Source organism: Oncorhynchus mykiss, chromosome 21 (assembly GCF_057628025.1).
Source record: "Oncorhynchus mykiss isolate SJ-2025 chromosome 21, ASM5762802v1, whole genome shotgun sequence".
Taxonomy (NCBI): domain Eukaryota; kingdom Metazoa; phylum Chordata; class Actinopteri; order Salmoniformes; family Salmonidae; genus Oncorhynchus; species Oncorhynchus mykiss.
In genome coordinates, this window is record NC_143042.1 from 24129982 (window position 1) to 24149636 (window position 19655).

The following is a 19655-nucleotide window of genomic DNA, read 5'->3' on the forward strand; positions in this document are numbered from 1 at the left end:
AGAACACAGTGGCCTCCATCAATCTTAAATGGAATAAGTTTGGAACCACCAAGACTCTTCCTAGAGCTTGCCGCTCAGCCAAGCTAAGCAATCAGGGGAAAAGGGCTTTTGTCAGGGAAGTGACCAACAACCTGATGGTCACTCTGACAGAGCTCCAGAGTTCCTCTGTGAGGATGGGAGAACCTTCCAGAAGGACAACGATCTCTGCAGTACTCCACCTTTATGGTAGAATGGGCAGACGGAATCCACTCCTCAGTAAAAGGCACTGGGCAGCCTGCTTGGAGTTTGCCAAAAGTCACATAAAGGACTCTCAGATCATGAGAAAGAAGTTTCTCTGGTCTGATGAAACCAAGATTGAACTCTTTGGCCTGAATGCCAAGCGCAATGTCTGGAGGAAACCTAGCACCATCCCTACGGTGAAGCATGGTGGTGGCAGCATCATGCTGTGGGAATGTTTTTCAGCGGCAGGGACTGGGAGACTAGTCAGGATCGAGGCAAAGATGAACTGAGCAAAGTACAGAGAGATCCTTGATGCAAACCTGTTCCAGAGCGCTTAAGACCTCAGACTGGGGCGAAGGTTCACCTTCCAACAGGACAATGACCCTAAGCACACAGCCATCACAATGCAGGAGTGGCTTCGGGACAAGTCTCTGAATTAGGGCTGGGGGATATATGGAGTTTATTTTATATATTCCAGTTTATGTTTTAGCGCGATATGGAAAATGCCTGTATGCAAGAATCGAGGTTCTGTTATAATGTTGTAACATTTTACAAATGCAGCATCTCTTCTCTGTCAGCCCAATGTCGAATCACGAATCACGAGGTTATCCACCAATCACAACCCTAGACAGCCTGTCACAAATTGTAACCTTGCTGGAGAAGTGTAGCGGCGGTAAGAGTTCCACCAAAATGGAAAGTGAGGAAGCCAGCGCAAATCAAATCCAATTTTATTGGTCACATACTCATGGTTAGCAGATGTTAATGCGAGTGTAGTGAAATTCTTGCAGCTTAGCCTCTCATGAGGATCAAATCACCCCCAAAAAGGGCAGCAATGTTTTTTCAGTACTATGGAAGTGGTTCGTTCGGGTTGAAGAGGTCTGATGTTCAGCAAACGAATGTGTCAAAAGACAAGAAGCAGCGCAACCAACCTCTTCCATCACCTGGGAGGAATGCGTGAGAATACACAATGCCGATTCTAGTCGCCCGATTCCCAAAATGTCTGCTAAAAGACAAACTACCATTGCTGCATCCTTTTCAAACGTATTCCCTTATGGCAAGAAATGTTTGAGGTGGAAGGAGATAACGGATGCAGTGACCTATTGCATAGCGAAAGATATGGCTCCAATCTTTACAGTAGAAAGCCAGGCTTTAAATAGCTGTTAGGTACAGTTGACCACAAATATCAGATGCCAAGCCACAAGTATTTCACTCGATTATCCACTGCTAACCCCGAAAGAGTCGCAGAGAAGCTGGCTAGTGTTTCTTATTTTTTCACCACAGCCAATCTATTGACGAGCAGTACGGCAGAGCCATACCTAAGTTTGACAGTCCACTACATAATTGAAGACTGGAAATTGCAAAATGTCTGCCTCCAGACGTCTTACTTCCCCGATGACCAGGACCCTAGGTATAGTAGCTGTTGCAACAGCTAATGGGGATCCTAATCAAATACCAAATAAGTGATAGCCCAGGGTCTCAATGACTCTCTGGCATCGTGGAACCGTGCTTCTACACCTGCATTTCTTGCTGTTTGGGGTTTTAGGCTAGGTTTCTGTACAGCACTTTGATATACCAGCTGATGTAAGAAGGGCTTTATAAATAAGTTTGATTTGATTTTGATTTGGAAGATGTGCGAAGACTGACAGGTGCGCATGACAACTGACAGCTGGAGCAACATGATAAAAGCATTGCGGTTGATCAACTGGACCAGCCTGCTGTTCTTTGGGCACAGGCTTCACCTCGCCATTGATAAGTGTGACATTGGATAATTAAAGTGCATTAAGAAAAGTTGTGTGCAGACCAGCTGTAGGCTAATGTGTTAGTAGTTGTGTTATTCTGCCAATCCAATAGCAAATAACCACAGGCTGTTTTAATTATAACAAATTAACTAAATTAATATATTTTCAATCAAAATGATGATATAAATTACATATTCAAACAGATAGTGGTCAAACATTCCTAAACAATAGAGTAGACGTGTGGGTGTGTGTTGTCCATTTGTTTTGCATAAATAGGCCTCGAGGCCTTGTATATTTGTTTTATTTTAATAAAGAAAATTCAATTAAGCTTTATGTCTTGGCCTTTTTTATTTTGTTTAGAGAAAAACAAGAAATCGAGATATACAGTTGAAGTTGGAAGTTAACATACACCTTAGAAAAATATATTTAAACTCAGTTTTTCACAATTCCTGACATTTAATCCTAGTAAACATTCCCTGTCTTAGGTCAGTAAGGATCACCACTTTATTTTAAGAATGTGAAATGTCAGAATAATAGTTGAGAATGATTTAATTCAGCTTTTATTTATTTCATCACATTCCCAGTGGGTCACAAGTTTACATACACTCAATTAGTATTTGGTAGCATTGCCTTTGAATTGTTTAACTTGGGTCAAAGGTTTTGGGTAGGTCTTCCACAAGCTTCCAACAATAAGTTGGGTGAATTTTGGCCCATTCCTCCTGACAGAGCTGGTGTAACTGAGTCAGGTTTGTAGGCCTCCTTGCTTGCACAAGCTTTTCAGATCTGCCCACACGTGTTCTATAGGATTGAGATCAGGGCTTTGTGATGGCCACTCCAATACCTTGACTTTGTTGTCCTTAAGCCATTTTCTAACAACTTTGGAGGTATGCTTGGGGTCATTGCGCATTTGGAAGACCCATTTGCAACCAAGCTTTAACTTCCTGACTGATGTCTTGAGATGTTGCTTCAATATATCCACATAATTTTCCAACCTCATGATGCCATTTATTTTGTGAAGTGCACCAGCCCCTACTGCAGCAAAGCACCCCCACAACATGATGCTGCCACCACCGTGCTTCACGGTTGGGATGGTGTTCTTCGGCTTGCAAGCCTCCCCCTTTTTCCTCCAAACATAACGATTGTCATTATGGCCAAACAGTTCTATTTTTGTTTAATCAGACCAGAGGACATTTAATTTGTCCCAATGTGCAGTTGCAAACCGTAGTCTGGCTTTTTTATGGCGATTTTGGAGCAGTGGCTTCTTCCTTGCTGAGAAGCCTTTCAGGTTATGTCGATATAGGACTCGTTTTACTGTGGATATAGATACTTTTGTACTTGTTTCCTCCAGCATCTTCCAGCAAGGTCCTTGCTGTTGTTCTGGGATTGATTTGCACTTTTCACACCAAAGCACATCCATCTCTAGGAGACAGAACGCCTCTCCTTCCTGAGCGGTATGATGCGTACTATTGTTTGTACAGATGAACATGGTACCTTCAGGCGTTTGGAAATTGCTCCCAAGGATGAACCAGACTTGTGGAGGTCTACAGTTTTTTTTTTTTTAAGTATTGGCTGGTTTATTTTGATTTTCCCATGATGTTGAGCAGAGGCACTGAGTTTGAAGGTTGGCTTTGAAATACATCCACAGGTACACCTACAATTGACTGAAATTATGTCAATTCGCCTATCAGATTCTTCTAAAGGCATGACATCATTTTCTGTAATTTTCCAAGCTGATTAAAGGCACAGTCAACTCAGTGTGTGTAAACTTCTGTGATACAGTGAATTATAAGTGAAATAATCTGTCTGTAAACAATTGTTGGAAAAATGACTTGTATCATGCACAAAGTAGATGTCCTAACCAACTTGCCAAAACTATAGTTTGTTAACAAGAAATTTGTGGAGTGGTTGAAAAACGAGTTTTATTTACACCATCCTAAGTGTTTTTAAACTTCCGACTTCAACTGTATTTCGTGAATCGTCCAAACCTCTGATATTTATTTTTATATATTACTTTTAGGCCATTTTAGGCCACTTGCCCAACGCTCTTAACCACTAGACTATCTGCCTCTATGTACAGGAAATTATCATCGCTCTGACTGTTCATATTATTCCGTGTTCAAGTGCTAGTCTGAACTAGGAAACTAGGAATGTCCGACTTGCTAAGTGCTTTTCGTTAATCACGTACTGCGTTCAATGATGTCGGACATTTCCTCTTATTAAAAAACCCCAGAAGAAGCTAAATCAACGGCTATAGATGGACTTATCTTTAAAAGGAAGCGTCCTAATAACCAAGGCTGAAAGTATCTCTAGGCTAACATATGGCGCTCTGTTTTTAGATCTTGACAGTAAAATAAACAAGGAGATAGACCAGATGCTTTTCAGCTTTCTGTGTAGAAACCGTACCCATTACACCAGGAAAACTGTTGTAATGAACACTTGGTGGACTGAATTTTCTGGACTTTACTACCTTAAATAATACTTTTAAGATCAATTTAATAAAACAATTCCTAAGAAGACCTACTTCTATGTGGAATTTTATTCCTCACCATGTCTTCTCTACTTTTAAGTGGCCTTAACTTCATATTGGTTTGCAATTATAATATTGACAAAGTTCCAATGAAACTTTCTGCTTTTCATCTGCAGGTTTTCTTGTCATGGTCCTTAATTTATAAGCATAATTTTTCTCCACACATATATTATATACGGAATAATTGGGATATATTGCATAAAAATACTTATTTGTTTTTAGAATATTGGTTCCGAAATAATATCCTCTTGGTGAGCCAACTTCTAAATGCAGAGGTTGTTTTACTTAGTTATATGGAATTCTCATCACTTTATAAGTTCCCTGTAACACCTAAAGGTTTTGCAATTGTTTTAGATGCCATTCCCTCATGTGCTGCTTTATTATTCAGGAACGTGTCAAGACCTATCCCTCAAAGCCTACCTTCCATTAATCCTGTTGATTCATCAGTAGGAAAGATTTTTTTATCTTTTGGTCCGTTCAACAACAGAGCGATACAAACCTTGTTTCAGTAGGATGTTGTATCCATGACCTTATGTCATGCCTTATTGGAATGGTTTCATTGATAATATCTGTTGGAAAAAAGTTTGGATGTTGCCACACATACCTACTTGTTAACAAAATTGTTCATAAATATTATCCTGCCAACCACTATATGAAGAAGTTTAAGGAAAACAAACTCAAATTGTACCTTTTTGTAATCACAACCAAGAAACGTGTTGCATCTTTTTTGGCATTGTGTTCATGTAAGGAAACTGTGGCAAGACATCCGTAGACTTATAATTGAAAACATTTATGAAGAGTTTACACTATTATGGAGAGATGTAATGCTTGGATTCTTTACCTACGATAGAAATAAGATGAAACTATTTTATGCAATTAATGTAATTATTATTTTGGCCAAATTTCATATTCACAAATGTAAATTTACAAACAAAACACCACATTTTCTTACCTTACAAAAATACATTGAACTATATTTTAAGACAATTAAATACTCTACAAACAAAAAAGCTGTTAGAATTATAAGTGTATGTATGTCCCTTAAGGTCCTTGTGTAATGTGATATTGTACCCCCTAGCCCAATTGTCCTTTGTATATTATTTATATAAGCTTGTGTTCCCTACATGTACTTCCTGTATTGATTTGTTGTTAATAAAAAAATAAAAGTCGGACATTTTCCGAGTTTCCTATTCCGACTACCATGATAACGCAACATTATACCTCAGCGACATTTGCCGCGTTCACAAAGCTAGTCGGAACTATGAACCTTGGAAATGCCCGATTTGCTGAATCGTTCAACGCGGCACGTAAATAATTTAAACCAGGAAAGTAGTCGAACATTTCCGAGTTTCTAGTATCGATTAGCACATAAAAAAATGTTATTCATTTTTAAATTTGTTTTATTTAATACCAATGTAGAAAAGTCTGTATACATACAATAAGTACATAGACAATGATACCATGTGCTAGGGGGTAACGTTACAACAAATTACAGATTCTACAAAGACCTTAAAAGAAACACACATATTGATTGTTTTAACAGCTTTCTTATTAGAAGAATGTAGAATGGTCTTAATGTACTGCTCGAATTCCTTATAGAAATCACGGAATGTTTTTAATTAGTGAATTTACATGTATGAATGTGAAACTTTGCCATTAGCACAATTAGATTTATGAGGTAAAATGCTAGTACGTGAATTCAGCAACTGACAATAGTTGAAACTGACGTCAACCGCGTCTCAAATCACATTCGGTAGATCGTACTTGTGATTGGGCGATGGCTAGGAAATGTGAAACGGACCAATCCCTGCAGCGCTTGCTCAGAGGAACCCAGATCCAACATGGCGGAGGGAACTGGGTGTAAATAAACACTCGTTAGACGTTTTAAAAGCTATAGCTAACAACACTCGCACTTTTGTGTATATGACATATTGTACCGGGGAAGTAAAATGTCAACTGACGGAAACAAGAAACAATTCTGGAAAAGAAACACAGCTAAGGTCCCTGGCAGGTTAGTGACGTGTTCCTTCTTGTTAGCTACATTTACCCAATGCTTGAAAGCTAGCTACGTTGCACTATTGAATCTGAAAATGCATATCACACTGACTGTAACGTTAAAACATTAACATTTTCACATACCAAGAATGATTTCTTGCTTTATGTTATACTTTATGGGGTTGTCAAACGTGTGCATGTGACAGTGAGTTCAGAGAACATATCAGCAGCCATTTGCTAGCTTAAGGCTAGTATAATTTAGTCGGATAGGTAAACAGCTAGCTTAGCTAACCAGCCTAACATTCCTTGCTAGCCAGTTCGCTAACTTGCAAGGGTTTTCATTTAGCTAGCTAGTAGCCTTTTCTGATTGAACTGACTGACACCAACAATGAAATAAGACGACTTATTGAACTTCTTTCTGATGTGTAGCCATGTTTCAAGTAACTTCACATTTAGGTTAGCTAGCTAACTTACATGCTCATCAAATAATGAAATGGGGCATCACATTGCCAACTTCTGTTGTTTTCAAATGAAACCTGAGTAAACCAAAGTTAGTCTGCTCATTCATGCTCTACGACTTTGCTCCTTATTGGAGTGCACTTTAACTGAATCAAGGCATTAGTTGACAGACGTGTTGTCCACTGTTCACTATAACACACTGTAATACAGTAATACATTCATTCAATAGATTTCTTGTCAAAGCATAGCAATTGGTCACTGTGTTTTCTTTCCTCTCCACAGCATACAACATGTGTATGGTGCTCAACATCCTCCTTTCGACCCTCTTCTGCATGCTAAGTAAGTGTCTGATTAGTTGTACTGTATAGGCCCAACAGTATGTCTGAGTCACAGATGGCACCCCATGTCCTTCTAGTAATGCACAATATAGGGAATAACGTTGGGACATATTCTATAATATCTATAATATTGGGACATATTCTATAATGGTGACTGTTGGTCCTTTGGGGATTTAAGATGGTCATTCAGGTTGAAGTAGTGAACGTACCTGAAAATCCAGTCAATAAACTGGGTGTGTTTAGCACTTTCAGAAAATACTGAGGCCGACATTCAATGCTATTGTAACTTCCTTAAGCCTCATACAGCGACATTGCATTTTGGTACACCAGAAGTACATTCATTTTCAATGGATCGCTGTGTTTTCCTTGCAGCATTGCATTGCAGAGACAGTTTCAGTGCATTCTGTGTGGTGCATACATTGTATTTATCGAACATATGCATCAAATTGTATGGCTTGACGGAAATGGTAGCAGAAGGTGAATGTTGAACTTTTGCACAGATATCCAGATGATGCTTCATACCATTTTGCACAATGACGCTGTCAGTGTGATCTATGCGTTAGGGCTATTGTAATTACAGAAACACTGCATGTCCTAGTTTGACTGTCTTTTTAAGCACCCGTTTGACTTGATTGAGAATAGGGAATTATGTCCGCTCCACTTTAGCCTGGCTATCTAACAGTTTAATCAACACTAGCTAAATCGTTGCCTTGCCAAGACAACAGCAGATTGGCTAAAGGGCACTTCCACGGTAACAGAATTATGCTTTGACTGAGTTTTTTCACTTTCAGATGTATGCCAAACAAAAAACATTGATTCAGAGTTGACCTGACCATACAAATCTATGCACAATGACTATGGTAATGGAATTACGGTAAAATCTCCCTTAGGTTTTTATGAGACCACATTTTCCAAGAACTCTGAAAAATATCGGTTCTGAATTAAGATTCAAAGATGTCTGCAGAAAGATTGTGGTGTCAGCTATGACATGGCACCTTGTTTGATTTTTTAAAATGTTGGTTATTGAACTACAGTCAGTGAGTTGGATTTACACCCGGTAATATAATTATGGTAATGGCATTACAACATGGCTCCTTGATCTGTACTACACAGAAATGCATAATTATGGATATGATGTTATTGTCCTCATATTTTACGAGTTTGAACAGCACAGAAGATGACAGTCCAATACATCAGAGTAGAGTTCAGTAAAGTATAGTACTGTATTTTACTGTCCTATATTATACTGTACTATTGTATTGGACTGTACTCTACTGTGCTCGTCTCACTGTACTGTGCTCTACTCACTAATCTGCACTGTGCTATTCAAACTTACGTCTACGATACAGTAGGTTCAGATTTGGTCTAGTCCGTTTTGTCTGGGTGTTAACGTCAAGGCCAGGGTGTCCTGACCAAATGTGAACTACTTTTCAATGTTCATAAACGTCCGGTGCTGGTCAGTGCTCAGTGGGTGAGGATGCTAGTTAATGTAAATGAAAATAGGGAAAGAGAGAGGGGTCATGGGTAGGTGTCAGTAAGACATTAACTGGGACTCAGACTGTTTTAACACTCTTGGTTAGACTACCAGACAACAGAAAGACAAAAATTCATTTTGAGCTGAACATAAGTGTGCCAGTGGAAGGGAGGACAATAGAAGGTGACTGTGGTTTGTGACTTATTATTTCCCATTGTAGCCAATTCAGTTGCAGGTATTCCATTACTGATTTTTTTTTTGTGTGGGGTTATTACGAGTTTTAATTACATAATAATTAGTAAACCAAATTTATATCAGTAAAATCACTAACTACTGGTAGGTCTACCATTCCTTGTTACTTCTGCTAACTTTCATTGTCCTCCCTTATGAGGAAGAGTAATTTGAAAATATCTTAAAGGTATCCGTTTTTGGTAACAGAATTACAAGGTACAAGACAATATTTCTTAAACGTACTGAAGGTGAGCAATTTCTCCAATACTAATATGATATTAGTTGTCAGGGGTCTATACATCAACATTATGGTCTTTTGATTTATTTCTAACACCGTTGACTACTTTTTCTCGTAGATTTTTTTTTCTAAGATCCCTTTTCCATTATAATTATTATTTCACTTTTTACCCCCCAATATTTGTGATATCAAATTGGTAGTTACAGTCAAGTCCCATTGCTGCAACTCCCCTACGGACTTGAGAGCCATGTGTCCTCTGAAACACGACCCTGCCAAGCCACATGGGTCTCCCTCATGGGTCTCCCGGTCGCGGCCGGCTGCGACACATCCCGGGATCAAGCCCGGATCTGTAGTGACGTCTCAGGCACTCGGGAGGCCCTTTTCCATTTGATTATCCAGAAATCAAAGCCTTGACTATGCTGAATTTTTAAGATGGAAAATGGTTGAAAAATGTATCTATGCCTTAATTTTCCCCAAATATATAGCTTTCATTTGACACAATTTTATATGTGCCTATGAACTTCACATGTCGGTGCTCATGTGTCCTTTTCGATGGAAATTCCCTAAAGCAGAGACAGACTGGCCTGGCACCGACTATATATTTGTTTATGATCTGTCTTATCACCATTTGACATCTGTTTAGATTAACACACACAGATCCAAGTTAGGCCTAAATATAGGTAACAGTATAATATTCTCTCTGCTGGCTCTCTGGGCTGTGCAGTCCAGTCTAGCACAGTTCTGAATCTCCACCCATCTGCTCACATACCAGTATACCAAGTATATTCTCCCAACTGTTGGTTGTGGGTTGACAAGGAGGGAGCGGAAATACATGAAGCAGCTGATCTTCAGTAATAGGCTTTTGTTGCTTTGCCATTGAGATTAAAGTGCAGCAAGTTTAATCATGTGGTTGATGTCCACAGAGGGGTTTATTTCAGTTACTTGTTATTGTTAGGCTGAGTTCCATAGTTTTATCACCTGTCAGGAGTGGGCTAGTGACAGGCAGAGTCATATTGAACTTGGCTTTGCTTTTGTTATGCTAATGCTTGGTTTTAAATTAAAATAATTAGATGGAAAGGAAGGGTCCCCCCTCCCTCTCTTCTTCCACGTGTGCTGTTTTTCAATCTTTGGTGCACACCTGAGTTTCATGGACATGAGAGGAAAAAGGATACATTTAAATTGACTTTTTATTACATTTTCCCCCTGAAGAAAACATCTCTCATACACAAAGGAAGGTTTTCTGTGAGATTGTATTTTTAATTGATTTCATCTCTGCGCAATGATTGTGTACCTTTTACAATAACCATTTTGAAATAATTTAAATAGATGCGGACTCGTTGATTGTCCTTGTGGAATGTTTTTGTGGTTGTCTAATTTCTTTCATTATCGCCATTCAGTTTTTTCCAACATTATTGTCAGTCAGTTATTTTCAACATTGGCTCGCTGCGTCAACGTGAGAATATCCATCCGTAGCCTGTCGATATCAAGGGCACACCTGCAGTCTGACTAATATAAATTAAAAAGGACCCATGCATTTTTTGAATTTAGTACAAGGTTATGCTCTTTGGCTGAAGTAGGCACTTTGTGACAAACCGTATTTGGCATTTGAATCTTTATGCCATCTAATGGACAGTTGAAGGTTGTTTGAAGTTTCCTTTCCAGGGTGAATTTGGCTCCCTGTCCTAATCTTTCATGGCCCTTCTGTTCATCCTTTCTAAGTTTTACACCTGTCCTTCAAATCACCATTATTACCAACCCCTTCCACCTTCCTCAAAAAATAACATGAATTTGAAAATACATGAATCTTTTTGGTGCTTTTTGATGTCTTCTTTAATGTTTTGGATGACTTCTAGTACCCTAAACTTCTCCTTATGTTTCTCCCTCTCAGTCTAATCAAAGCGGGCAACAAGCCCCAGACGACACCGGGAGGGAAGCCAAAGAAAGCCACCACCTTCAAGGAGTTTGAGAGCATCACCAGCGATGCCTGGGACGTGGGGGACGACGACGACGAGCTACTCGCCATGGCCGCACAGAACCTCAACATCGAGGTCGTCATGGAAACCGCCAACAAGGTGATGTAAACATACACAGCAGTCAGTCATCCTTGGGTGTTTCAAAGGCGCTTATTATGCACTCATAAGACCTTTTTATGTTAACATATAAGCCCTTATAATACATTCAGCTGTTTGTAAGGAGTTCAAAAATGTAATGTATCGTTATTATCATTATGCAGGTTATCGAGAACCACAGCAAGCAGCAGGAGAAGCAGAGACAGGACGATGCCGGCGCGGCAGAGCTGGAGGAGAGAGAGGAAGAGGACGCAAATGAAGAAGAGGTGGAAGAAGAGGAAGAGCAGGGGGAGGAAGGGGAGGAATCAACCCCTGAGGTGTCGTTTGCCTCTGAGCCCAGCCCGCTTGGTGATGGCAGACTTGTGAAGTCACTGAGTGAGGCCCCCATCGGATCACCTAAGGGTAAGTTGACATCTGTTGCACGTTTCTCACTTCGCAGTCTCGCTCTCCCGCTCTCTCTCTCTTCCTCTCTATCCATCAATCAATCAATCAACAAAAAGACAAACAAACAAATGTAAGCTACAGGTGTGGTGACAGATGCGACTATCAACTTCCTAACTGTCTCCAGTCGCCACCCACTCCTTCTATACACAATATTTCCTCTCTCCTTGCCTCTGCTCTGAGCCTGTTAGGCTTTTCATGTTAATTTGTAAGTGTGGTAACAACAGCAGAGGGTGGTGTTTGTGTTGCGCAGTAGGGAATGCCTGCCTGCTGTCTGTGGTGGTGCAGGAGATAAGAAAGCAGCCCGTAGCCGCCCTAACACCAGTAGTTATCTCCATGGATGAGACACTGGCTGAGCAGATACTGTCTCGTGTCTGCTCCATTCACCTGTGTTGTTCAGTGTACACACACACACACACACACACACACACACACACACACACACACACACACACACACACACACACACACACACACACACACACACACACACACACACACACACACAGATGCACGCGCACACACATACATACATACTGCCCCCTGCTCACACACTCCTCTTCCTCCTGTGAGAGACGACATATTATCTCTGATTGTTCCGCTCTCTTGAGTCAACTGTAGTGTTTGGGTAAATTATAAATCATGGTGATAATGCAGTGCCTGTTGAGCTACCCCCTCTCTTCTTGTTCTTTGTCTGCATGAAGTGATAGTACTCACACACTCCCCTTTGCATGCTGTGTTCAAACAAAGGTGCCACCTTGAGCTCAACTCATCACATAAAACCTCAGTGTTCATTTTCCTTTAGTCACATCACTATAATCTTGTTGTGTCTATTTTGTAGCTCCTCTCTACCCCTTTCTATGCTCTCCCGTCTGTCTAACCTGGCACTCCCCTGCCTCCCTGCCTCCCTACCTTCTGATGTGTTGTTGTTGTCTGCTGCTGTGGTCTGTCTCTGTGGACCCAGCTGCCTAGTCCTATATTAGATACTGGCCCACTGCAAGGCTTTCATAAGGCTTCAGCACTCAGGCTGCTCTCTGCTAATGGACACACAGACCGACAGACAGACAGACAGACAGACAGACAGACAGACAGAGAGAGCTGACCTTGACCCCGCAGCACTCTACACCCTCTCTGGGTGTCCTCCACTGTCCTCTACCTTCTGCTGCTGGGAAAAAACTAGACTCTTCCCTGTAATTGCCTGTATTCAGGGTTTTCTGTTGCTGGAATGGAGAATGGTGGTTGGGTTACACAGTATTTGTGTGTGTCTGTTTGACGTGTGACTTCAATGGGTGCTCTCGGAGGAAAGGTGCTTGCAACAGGTGTGTGTGCGTGTTTGTCTGTGTGTTTTTGCGTGTGACCAAGTGTGTGTGCATCTTTGTGTGTGTCTGCATGTTTATTGTTCTCAGTATCTGTCCCCTCTCTCTGTTTATCCAGATGTGTCGCTCCACAGACAGCAGTCCCTGCCCCACCGGCCCACCATCCCCATGGTGGCTCGTATAGCTGACCAGAACACATCCGGGACCCCAGCCATGACGGAGAGAGAGGCCTCTCGCCTGGACAAGTTCAGACAGGTCCTGGCTGGACCCAACACTGACCTTGGTATGTTTCTGGATATTAATTACAGATCTAAGATCAGACACCTGTAGGAATGGTGGTCATAGGGATCATTGAAGCCACAATGTTTGAAACTCTGATATGTGCTTTGTGTAGGAACGTTATCACTTAACCACACAGGTTCACCCCAATCCTGAACTAAACCATTTTTTGGGGAAAAGATATCTGATCCTGTATCATTGCTTTGGGTTACAACACCTCCCTGTCTCACCTTGCTAAGATAAAGACATCCTCTTTTAAATTTTGAACTCCATCTGAGAAAACAAGCAGTGAAACATCTGCGGTGTTCTAACGATGCCATATGAATAGCTGAGGGGGAACTAAGCTCTGCCATCTGGCCAGTGGCCACCGTGCATAATCCAAGGGATTCAAATGATGATTTTAGTTTTTACTTGCTCGTTCTTTAGCTTACTTCTACTGTACTTCTTTGAGATGTTTTTTTATTTTATTTATCCTTTATTTAACTAGGCAAGCCAGTTAGAGCAAGTCTTATTTACAATGACGGCCAAACCCCGGACGACGCTGGGTCAATTGTGTGCCACTAGATGTGATGCAGCCTGGATGAGATGAGATGGTACTTAACTTGTGATCCAAGGCCATAATGGGGTAACGGCAGTAGCTTTGGTATAGTTCTTCTATGGGCATTTATATGGCCGATTTGAAAGTTTTATGGGTTATGCTTTCAACTTCTATGGGCTATTCTGTGGAGGATTTTAAACTTCTATGGGCGATTTGAAGGAGTCTATTCACCCTTTGACTCCCACTTGGTCTCCTATACGTTTCAAGGTCTTGTTCTTTGTCAGTCCCCTAATCTTGCAGCATCTGTCTGTCTTATCAGCTCCGTCCTGGAAAGGCATGGGGGCAGATCGCTAGTGAGCTGCATTGGAGCTGCTCAGGCGTGTGCGCGAGTGTGTACGTGTTGTCAGACTCACTCTTAGCACTCTTGTACCCTTGATGATTTTCCCTGCAGTCGTCTTTCGTAATGCTCTGAATGTCCTGTGTGATTGTGTGTGTGCTGTCTGTTCCGCCTCAATGATTCCAGCTTCCGTCGTTGTGCCTGAGCCAGAGGTGAAGGTGTCTTGGTGAGGTTATACCTGTGAGGGAGTCAATGCTATTGAGTCATTGTGATAGCGCTGATTCAACCCACTAGCTGTATCATTTAGTGAGGCTTAGTGTCACCGGCTGTCTGTCTAGTCTATACAACCGGAGGTGAGCTACAAGTCATGAGGTGGTTCAGGGTCGTGCAGAGACATATGAGGGCGTAGGAGTGTGGTAAGTGACGCGCTGAATGTCAAAAGACCACGTCCGATTTTGAAAGGCGAAGACCATAACAGGTTCACCTTTTTTTTGCCACCTGTTCCTTTTCAATAGACACATTTAACCTGGACAGCTCATGACTAAAGAATGGACCACTATATAGAGCTCAGTTGATACACAAACAGTGGCAAGTTTTTTTCAAGTTTTAATGTCACATGTACAAGTACAGTGAAATGCCTTTCTTGCAAACTCAAAACCCAACAATGCAATAATCAATACCTGGAGAAATAAGAATATGAAATACACAAATTAAGTAAGCATACTATATACTGGAAATATTTAAGTCAATTCTAATACCATATTTACATGGGCTGGGATACTGGAGTGATGGAGGAAGATATGTAAAGGGATTAGGCAACAGGATGGAAGATAAGATAAACAAAGTAACAGCAGCTTGTATGTGAGCGGGTGTGTAGAGTCAGTATAAATGTATGTGCATATTATGTGTGAGTGAGAAAATCATGGAGTGAGTGTGTGTGTTGGGGTGACAGTGTGTGTGAGTGTGCATAGAGACGGTGCAAGATTGAAATAAAAGGTCAAAAAAGATAGTCTGTGTAGATATTTTGTTAGCTATCTATCAGTCGTATTGCTTTGGGAGAGAAGCTGTTCAGGAGCCTGTTGGTGTCAGACTTGAAAATAGTCTATGGCTTGGGTGGTTGGCGATTTTCCTAGCCTTATTTTCACACCGCCTGATAGAGGTCCTGGATGGCTGGGAGCTCGCCCCAAGTGATGTACTGGGCTGTCCACACAACCCTCTGTAGCGCCATGCAATTGAGGGCGGTGCTATTGCCATACTAAGCAGTGATGCAGCCAGTCAATATGCTCTCAATGGTACAGCTGTGGAATCATTTGAGGGCCAATGCCAGACTTTTTTTTTTACTTCCAGAAGGGGAAGTAGCACTGTCGTGCCTTCTTCACGACTGTGCGTGTGTGTGCTTGGACCATTTTAAGTCTAGTGATTTGGAAGCAGAGGAACTTGAAGTTGTCTACCTGCACCACAGACGCTCCATTGATGTGGATGGGCGTGCTCACCCCCCCCCCCCCCCCCCCCCCCCCCCCCCCACACTCTGTTTCCTGTCCACGATCAGCTCCCTGGTCCTGCTGATGTTGAGGGAGCGGTTGTTGCTCCGGCACCACACTGCCAGGTCACTGACCTCCTCCCTGTAGGCTGACTCATCATCGATGGTGATCAGGCCTACTACCGTTGTGCTGTCAGCGAACTTGATAATGGTTTCATGCGTGGCCACACAGTTGTGGGTGAACAGGGAGTACAGGAGGGGACTAAGCACACACCCCTGTGGGGCACCTGCATTAAGGGTCAGCGTGGCGGAGGTGATGTTGCCTACCCTCACCACCTGGGGTTGTCCCATCAGGAAGTCCAGGATCCAGTGACCTTGGGTGTTCAGACCCAAATTCATAAGCCTGGTGACGAGCTTGGAGGGGACAATGGTGTTGAACGCTGAGCTGTAGTCAATGAACAGCATTCTCACATAGGTATTCCGCTTATCTAGGTTAGTGAGGACAATGTGGAGTGCAATTGAGATTGCATCATCTACGGATCTGTTGGGGCGGTATGCAAACTGGAGTGGGTCTAGGGAGTCTGGGGTGAGGGAGTTAATGTGTGCCATAACCAGCCTCTCATAGCACGTAACGATTACAGAAGTGAGTGCTACAGGGTAGTAGTCATTGTGGCATGAAGCCTTAACGTTCTTAGGAACAGGATTGATTGTGGTAATTTTAAACATGGGGATTACAGACAGGGACAAAGAGATTTTGAAAATTACTATGAATTTGCCTGCCAACCTTTCTGTGCATGCTCTGAGCACGCACCCTGGAATACCATTGGGGGCTGTGGATTTGAGAGTGTTGACCTGATTTAAAGACCCTTCTCACGTTGGCCTCGGTGAGCGAGATCACCAAATCCTCTGGGTCAGTGACACCAGGCTCAATGTTGTTGTCAAAGCGTGCATAAAATGCATTGAGTTCGTCTGGTAAAGCGGCATCGTTGGGCAGACCATGGTTGGGTCTTTCTTTGTAATCCGTAATGGACTGTAACCACATGCGGCGGGCAGCAGAGTCTGTGTAATAGGATTCCACCTTATTCCTATATTGTTCTTTTTCTTGTTTGATGACTCTGCATAGGTCATAGCGGGCCTTCTTGTACTTATTCCTTTCTTTGACCGTAGCATCAGGGTTGTCTACAATAGCGCTGTGTGCGGTAGCCCTGTTTAGTTTAACGACAACCTCTGTGTTAATCCAGGGCTTTTGATTGGGGAAGCAGCAAACCCTCACCGTGGGCACAACGTCGCCGATGCATTTTCTAATGAAGCCGGTGACGGAGGTGGTTATCTCGTCAATCAGCGCTAGCAAAGCAGTCCTGTAGCATAACCTCTGATTCTGGTGACCATTTCTCAACAGAGTGAATCACGGGTACTTCCTGTTTGAGCTTCTGCTTGTAAACAGGAAGTAAGTCACAATCTGATTTGCCGAATGGCAGACAAGGGAGGGTCTTGTTGCTTTCTTGTGGGTAGAAAAGCAGTCGTCTAGGACTTTATCGCCCAGAGTGGCTTTGGAGATGTGTTGATGGAAGTTGGGCATCACGTGTCTTCGTGACGGCAAATTGGCTGGCAACACAGGGAACCAATTGGTTGGCAACACAGGGAACCAAAATATGAGCAAAAAAAAAACAGTACTATTAATGCAGAAAGTATTTACCCTTTTTCACAGCAACAGTTTCCCTTTTTCTTTGACGTTACAGACAAACTAGGACCAACAATGGTAGCCTGCCTCTGACTTTATTAGAAATTTGCCCATACAGGTAAATAAATTCATCAAATCAAATCAAATTTATTTATATAGCCCTTCGTACATCAGCTGATATCTCAAAGTGCTGTACAGAAACCCAGCCTAAAACCCCAAACAGCAAGCAATGCAGGTGTAGAAGCACGGTGGCTAGGAAAAACTCCCTAGAAAGGCCAAAACCTAGGAAGAAACCTAGAGAGGAACCAGGCTATGTTGGGTGGCCAGTCCTCTTCTGGCTGTGCCGGGTGGAGATTATAACAGAACATGGCCAAGATGTTCAAATGTTCATATATGACCAGCATGGTCGAATAATAATAAGGCAGAACAGTTGAAACTGGAGCAGCAGCACGGTCAGGTGGACTGGGGACAGCAAGGAGTCATCATGTCAGGTAGTCCTGGGGCATGGTCCTAGGGCTCAGGTCCTCCGAGAGAGAGAAAGAAAGAGAGAATTAGAGAGAGCATATGTGGGGTGGCCAGTCCTCTTCTGGCTGTGCCGGGTGTAGATTATAACAGAACATGGCCAAGATGTTCAAATGTTCATAAATGACCAGCATGGTCGAATAATAATAAGGCAGAACAGTTGAAACTGGAGCAGCAGCACGGCCAGGTGGACTGGGGACAGCAAGGAGTCATCATGTCAGGTAGTCCTGGGGCATGGTCCTAGGGCTCAGGTCCTCTGAGAGAGAGAAAGAAAGAGAGAAGGAGAGAATTAGAGAACGCACACTTAGATTCACACAGGACACCGATTAGGACAGGAGAAGTACTCCAGATATAACAAACTGACCCTAGCCCCCCGACACATAAACTACTGCAGCATAAATACTGGAGGCTGAGACAGTAGGGGTCAGGAGACACTGTGGCCCCATCCGAGGACACTCCCGGACAGGGCCAAACAGGAAGGATATAACCCCACCCACTTTGCCAAAGCACAGCCCCCACACCACTAGAGGGATATCTTCAACCACCAACTTACCATCCTGAGACAAGGCTGAGTATAGCCCACAAAGATCTCCGCCATGGCACAACCCAAGGGGGGGCGCCAACCCAGACAGGATGACCACATCAGTGAATCAACCCACTCAGGTGACGCACCCCTTCCAGGGACGGCATGAGAGAGCCCCAGTAAGCCAGTGACTCAGCCCCTGTAATAGGGTTAGAGGCAGAGAATCCCAGTGGAAAGAGGGGAACCGGCCAGGCAGAGACAGCAAGGGCGGTTCGTTGCTCCAGAGCCTTTCCGTTCACCTTCCCACTCCTGGGCCAGACTACACTCAATCATATGACACATGAGTCTTCAGTAAAAACTTAAAGGTTGAGACTGAGTTTGCGTCTCTGACATGGGTAGGCAGACCGTTCCATAAAAATGGAGCTCTATAGGAGAAAGCCCTGCCTCCAGCTGTTTGTTTAGAAATTCTAGGGACAATTAGGAGGCCTGCGTCTTGTGACCGTAGCGTACGTGTAGGTATGTACGGCAGGACCAAATCGGAGAGATATGTAGGAGCAAGCCCATGTAATGCTTTGTAGGTTAGCAGTAAAACCTTGAAATCAACCCTTGCTTTGACAGGAAGCCAGTGTAGGTAGGGAGGCTAGCACTGGAGTAATATGATCAAATTTTTTGGTTCTAGTCAGGATTCTAGCAGCTGTATTTAGCACTAACTGAAGTTTATTTAGTGCTTTATCCGGGTAGCCGGAAAGTAGAGCATTGCAGTAGTCTAACCTAGAAGTGACAAAAGCATGGATTAATTTTTCTGCATCATTTTTGGACAGAAAGTTTCTGATTTTTGCAATGTTACGTAGATGGAAAAAAGCTGTCCTTGAAATGGTCTTGATATGTTCTTCAAAAGAGAGATCAGGGTCCAGAGTAACGCCGAGGTCCTTCACAGTTTTATTTGAGACGACTGTACAACCATTAAGATTAATTGTCAGATTCAACAGAAGATCTCTTTGTTTCTTGGGACCTAGAACAAGCATCTCTGTAATGCCAACTGTAATGCCAACCAACCTCTTTTGACCCTGTGGGGTTTATTTATTTAAAGCATAATTATATTGTACAACGGTAAATCACAATTAATAAAGATGGTACCGCATGATCATTTTTGGTTGAATTTGTAATGCAGTTTAAAACCATGCTATTTCAATGAGGTATATGGTATTATTTAAGATCATTGCATTACCATCATACTTCAAAGCTAAAA

At 42.4% G+C, this 19655-nt stretch overlaps 1 protein-coding gene across 2 annotated transcripts in view; it reads left to right on the forward strand.

Annotated features, from left to right (window-relative positions):
* The first annotated feature begins 5618 nt into the window (after positions 1-5618).
* The window catches only part of LOC110500284 (TBC1 domain family member 22B), a 185691-nt gene continuing 171654 nt past the window's right edge, over positions 5619-19655 (forward strand). The window contains exons 1-5 of one of the 2 annotated variants that reach the window (XM_021577578.3): positions 5619-6496; positions 7222-7278; positions 11109-11292; positions 11454-11691; positions 13165-13329. In XM_021577578.3, the coding sequence (XP_021433253.2) occupies positions 6435-6496; positions 7222-7278; positions 11109-11292; positions 11454-11691; positions 13165-13329 (706 nt within the window). In that variant the 5' untranslated portion in view covers positions 5619-6434. The remainder of the gene's footprint in view (positions 6497-7221; positions 7279-11108; positions 11293-11453; positions 11692-13164; positions 13330-19655) is intronic. The other variant, XM_090214318.1, reaches the window with a different exon arrangement.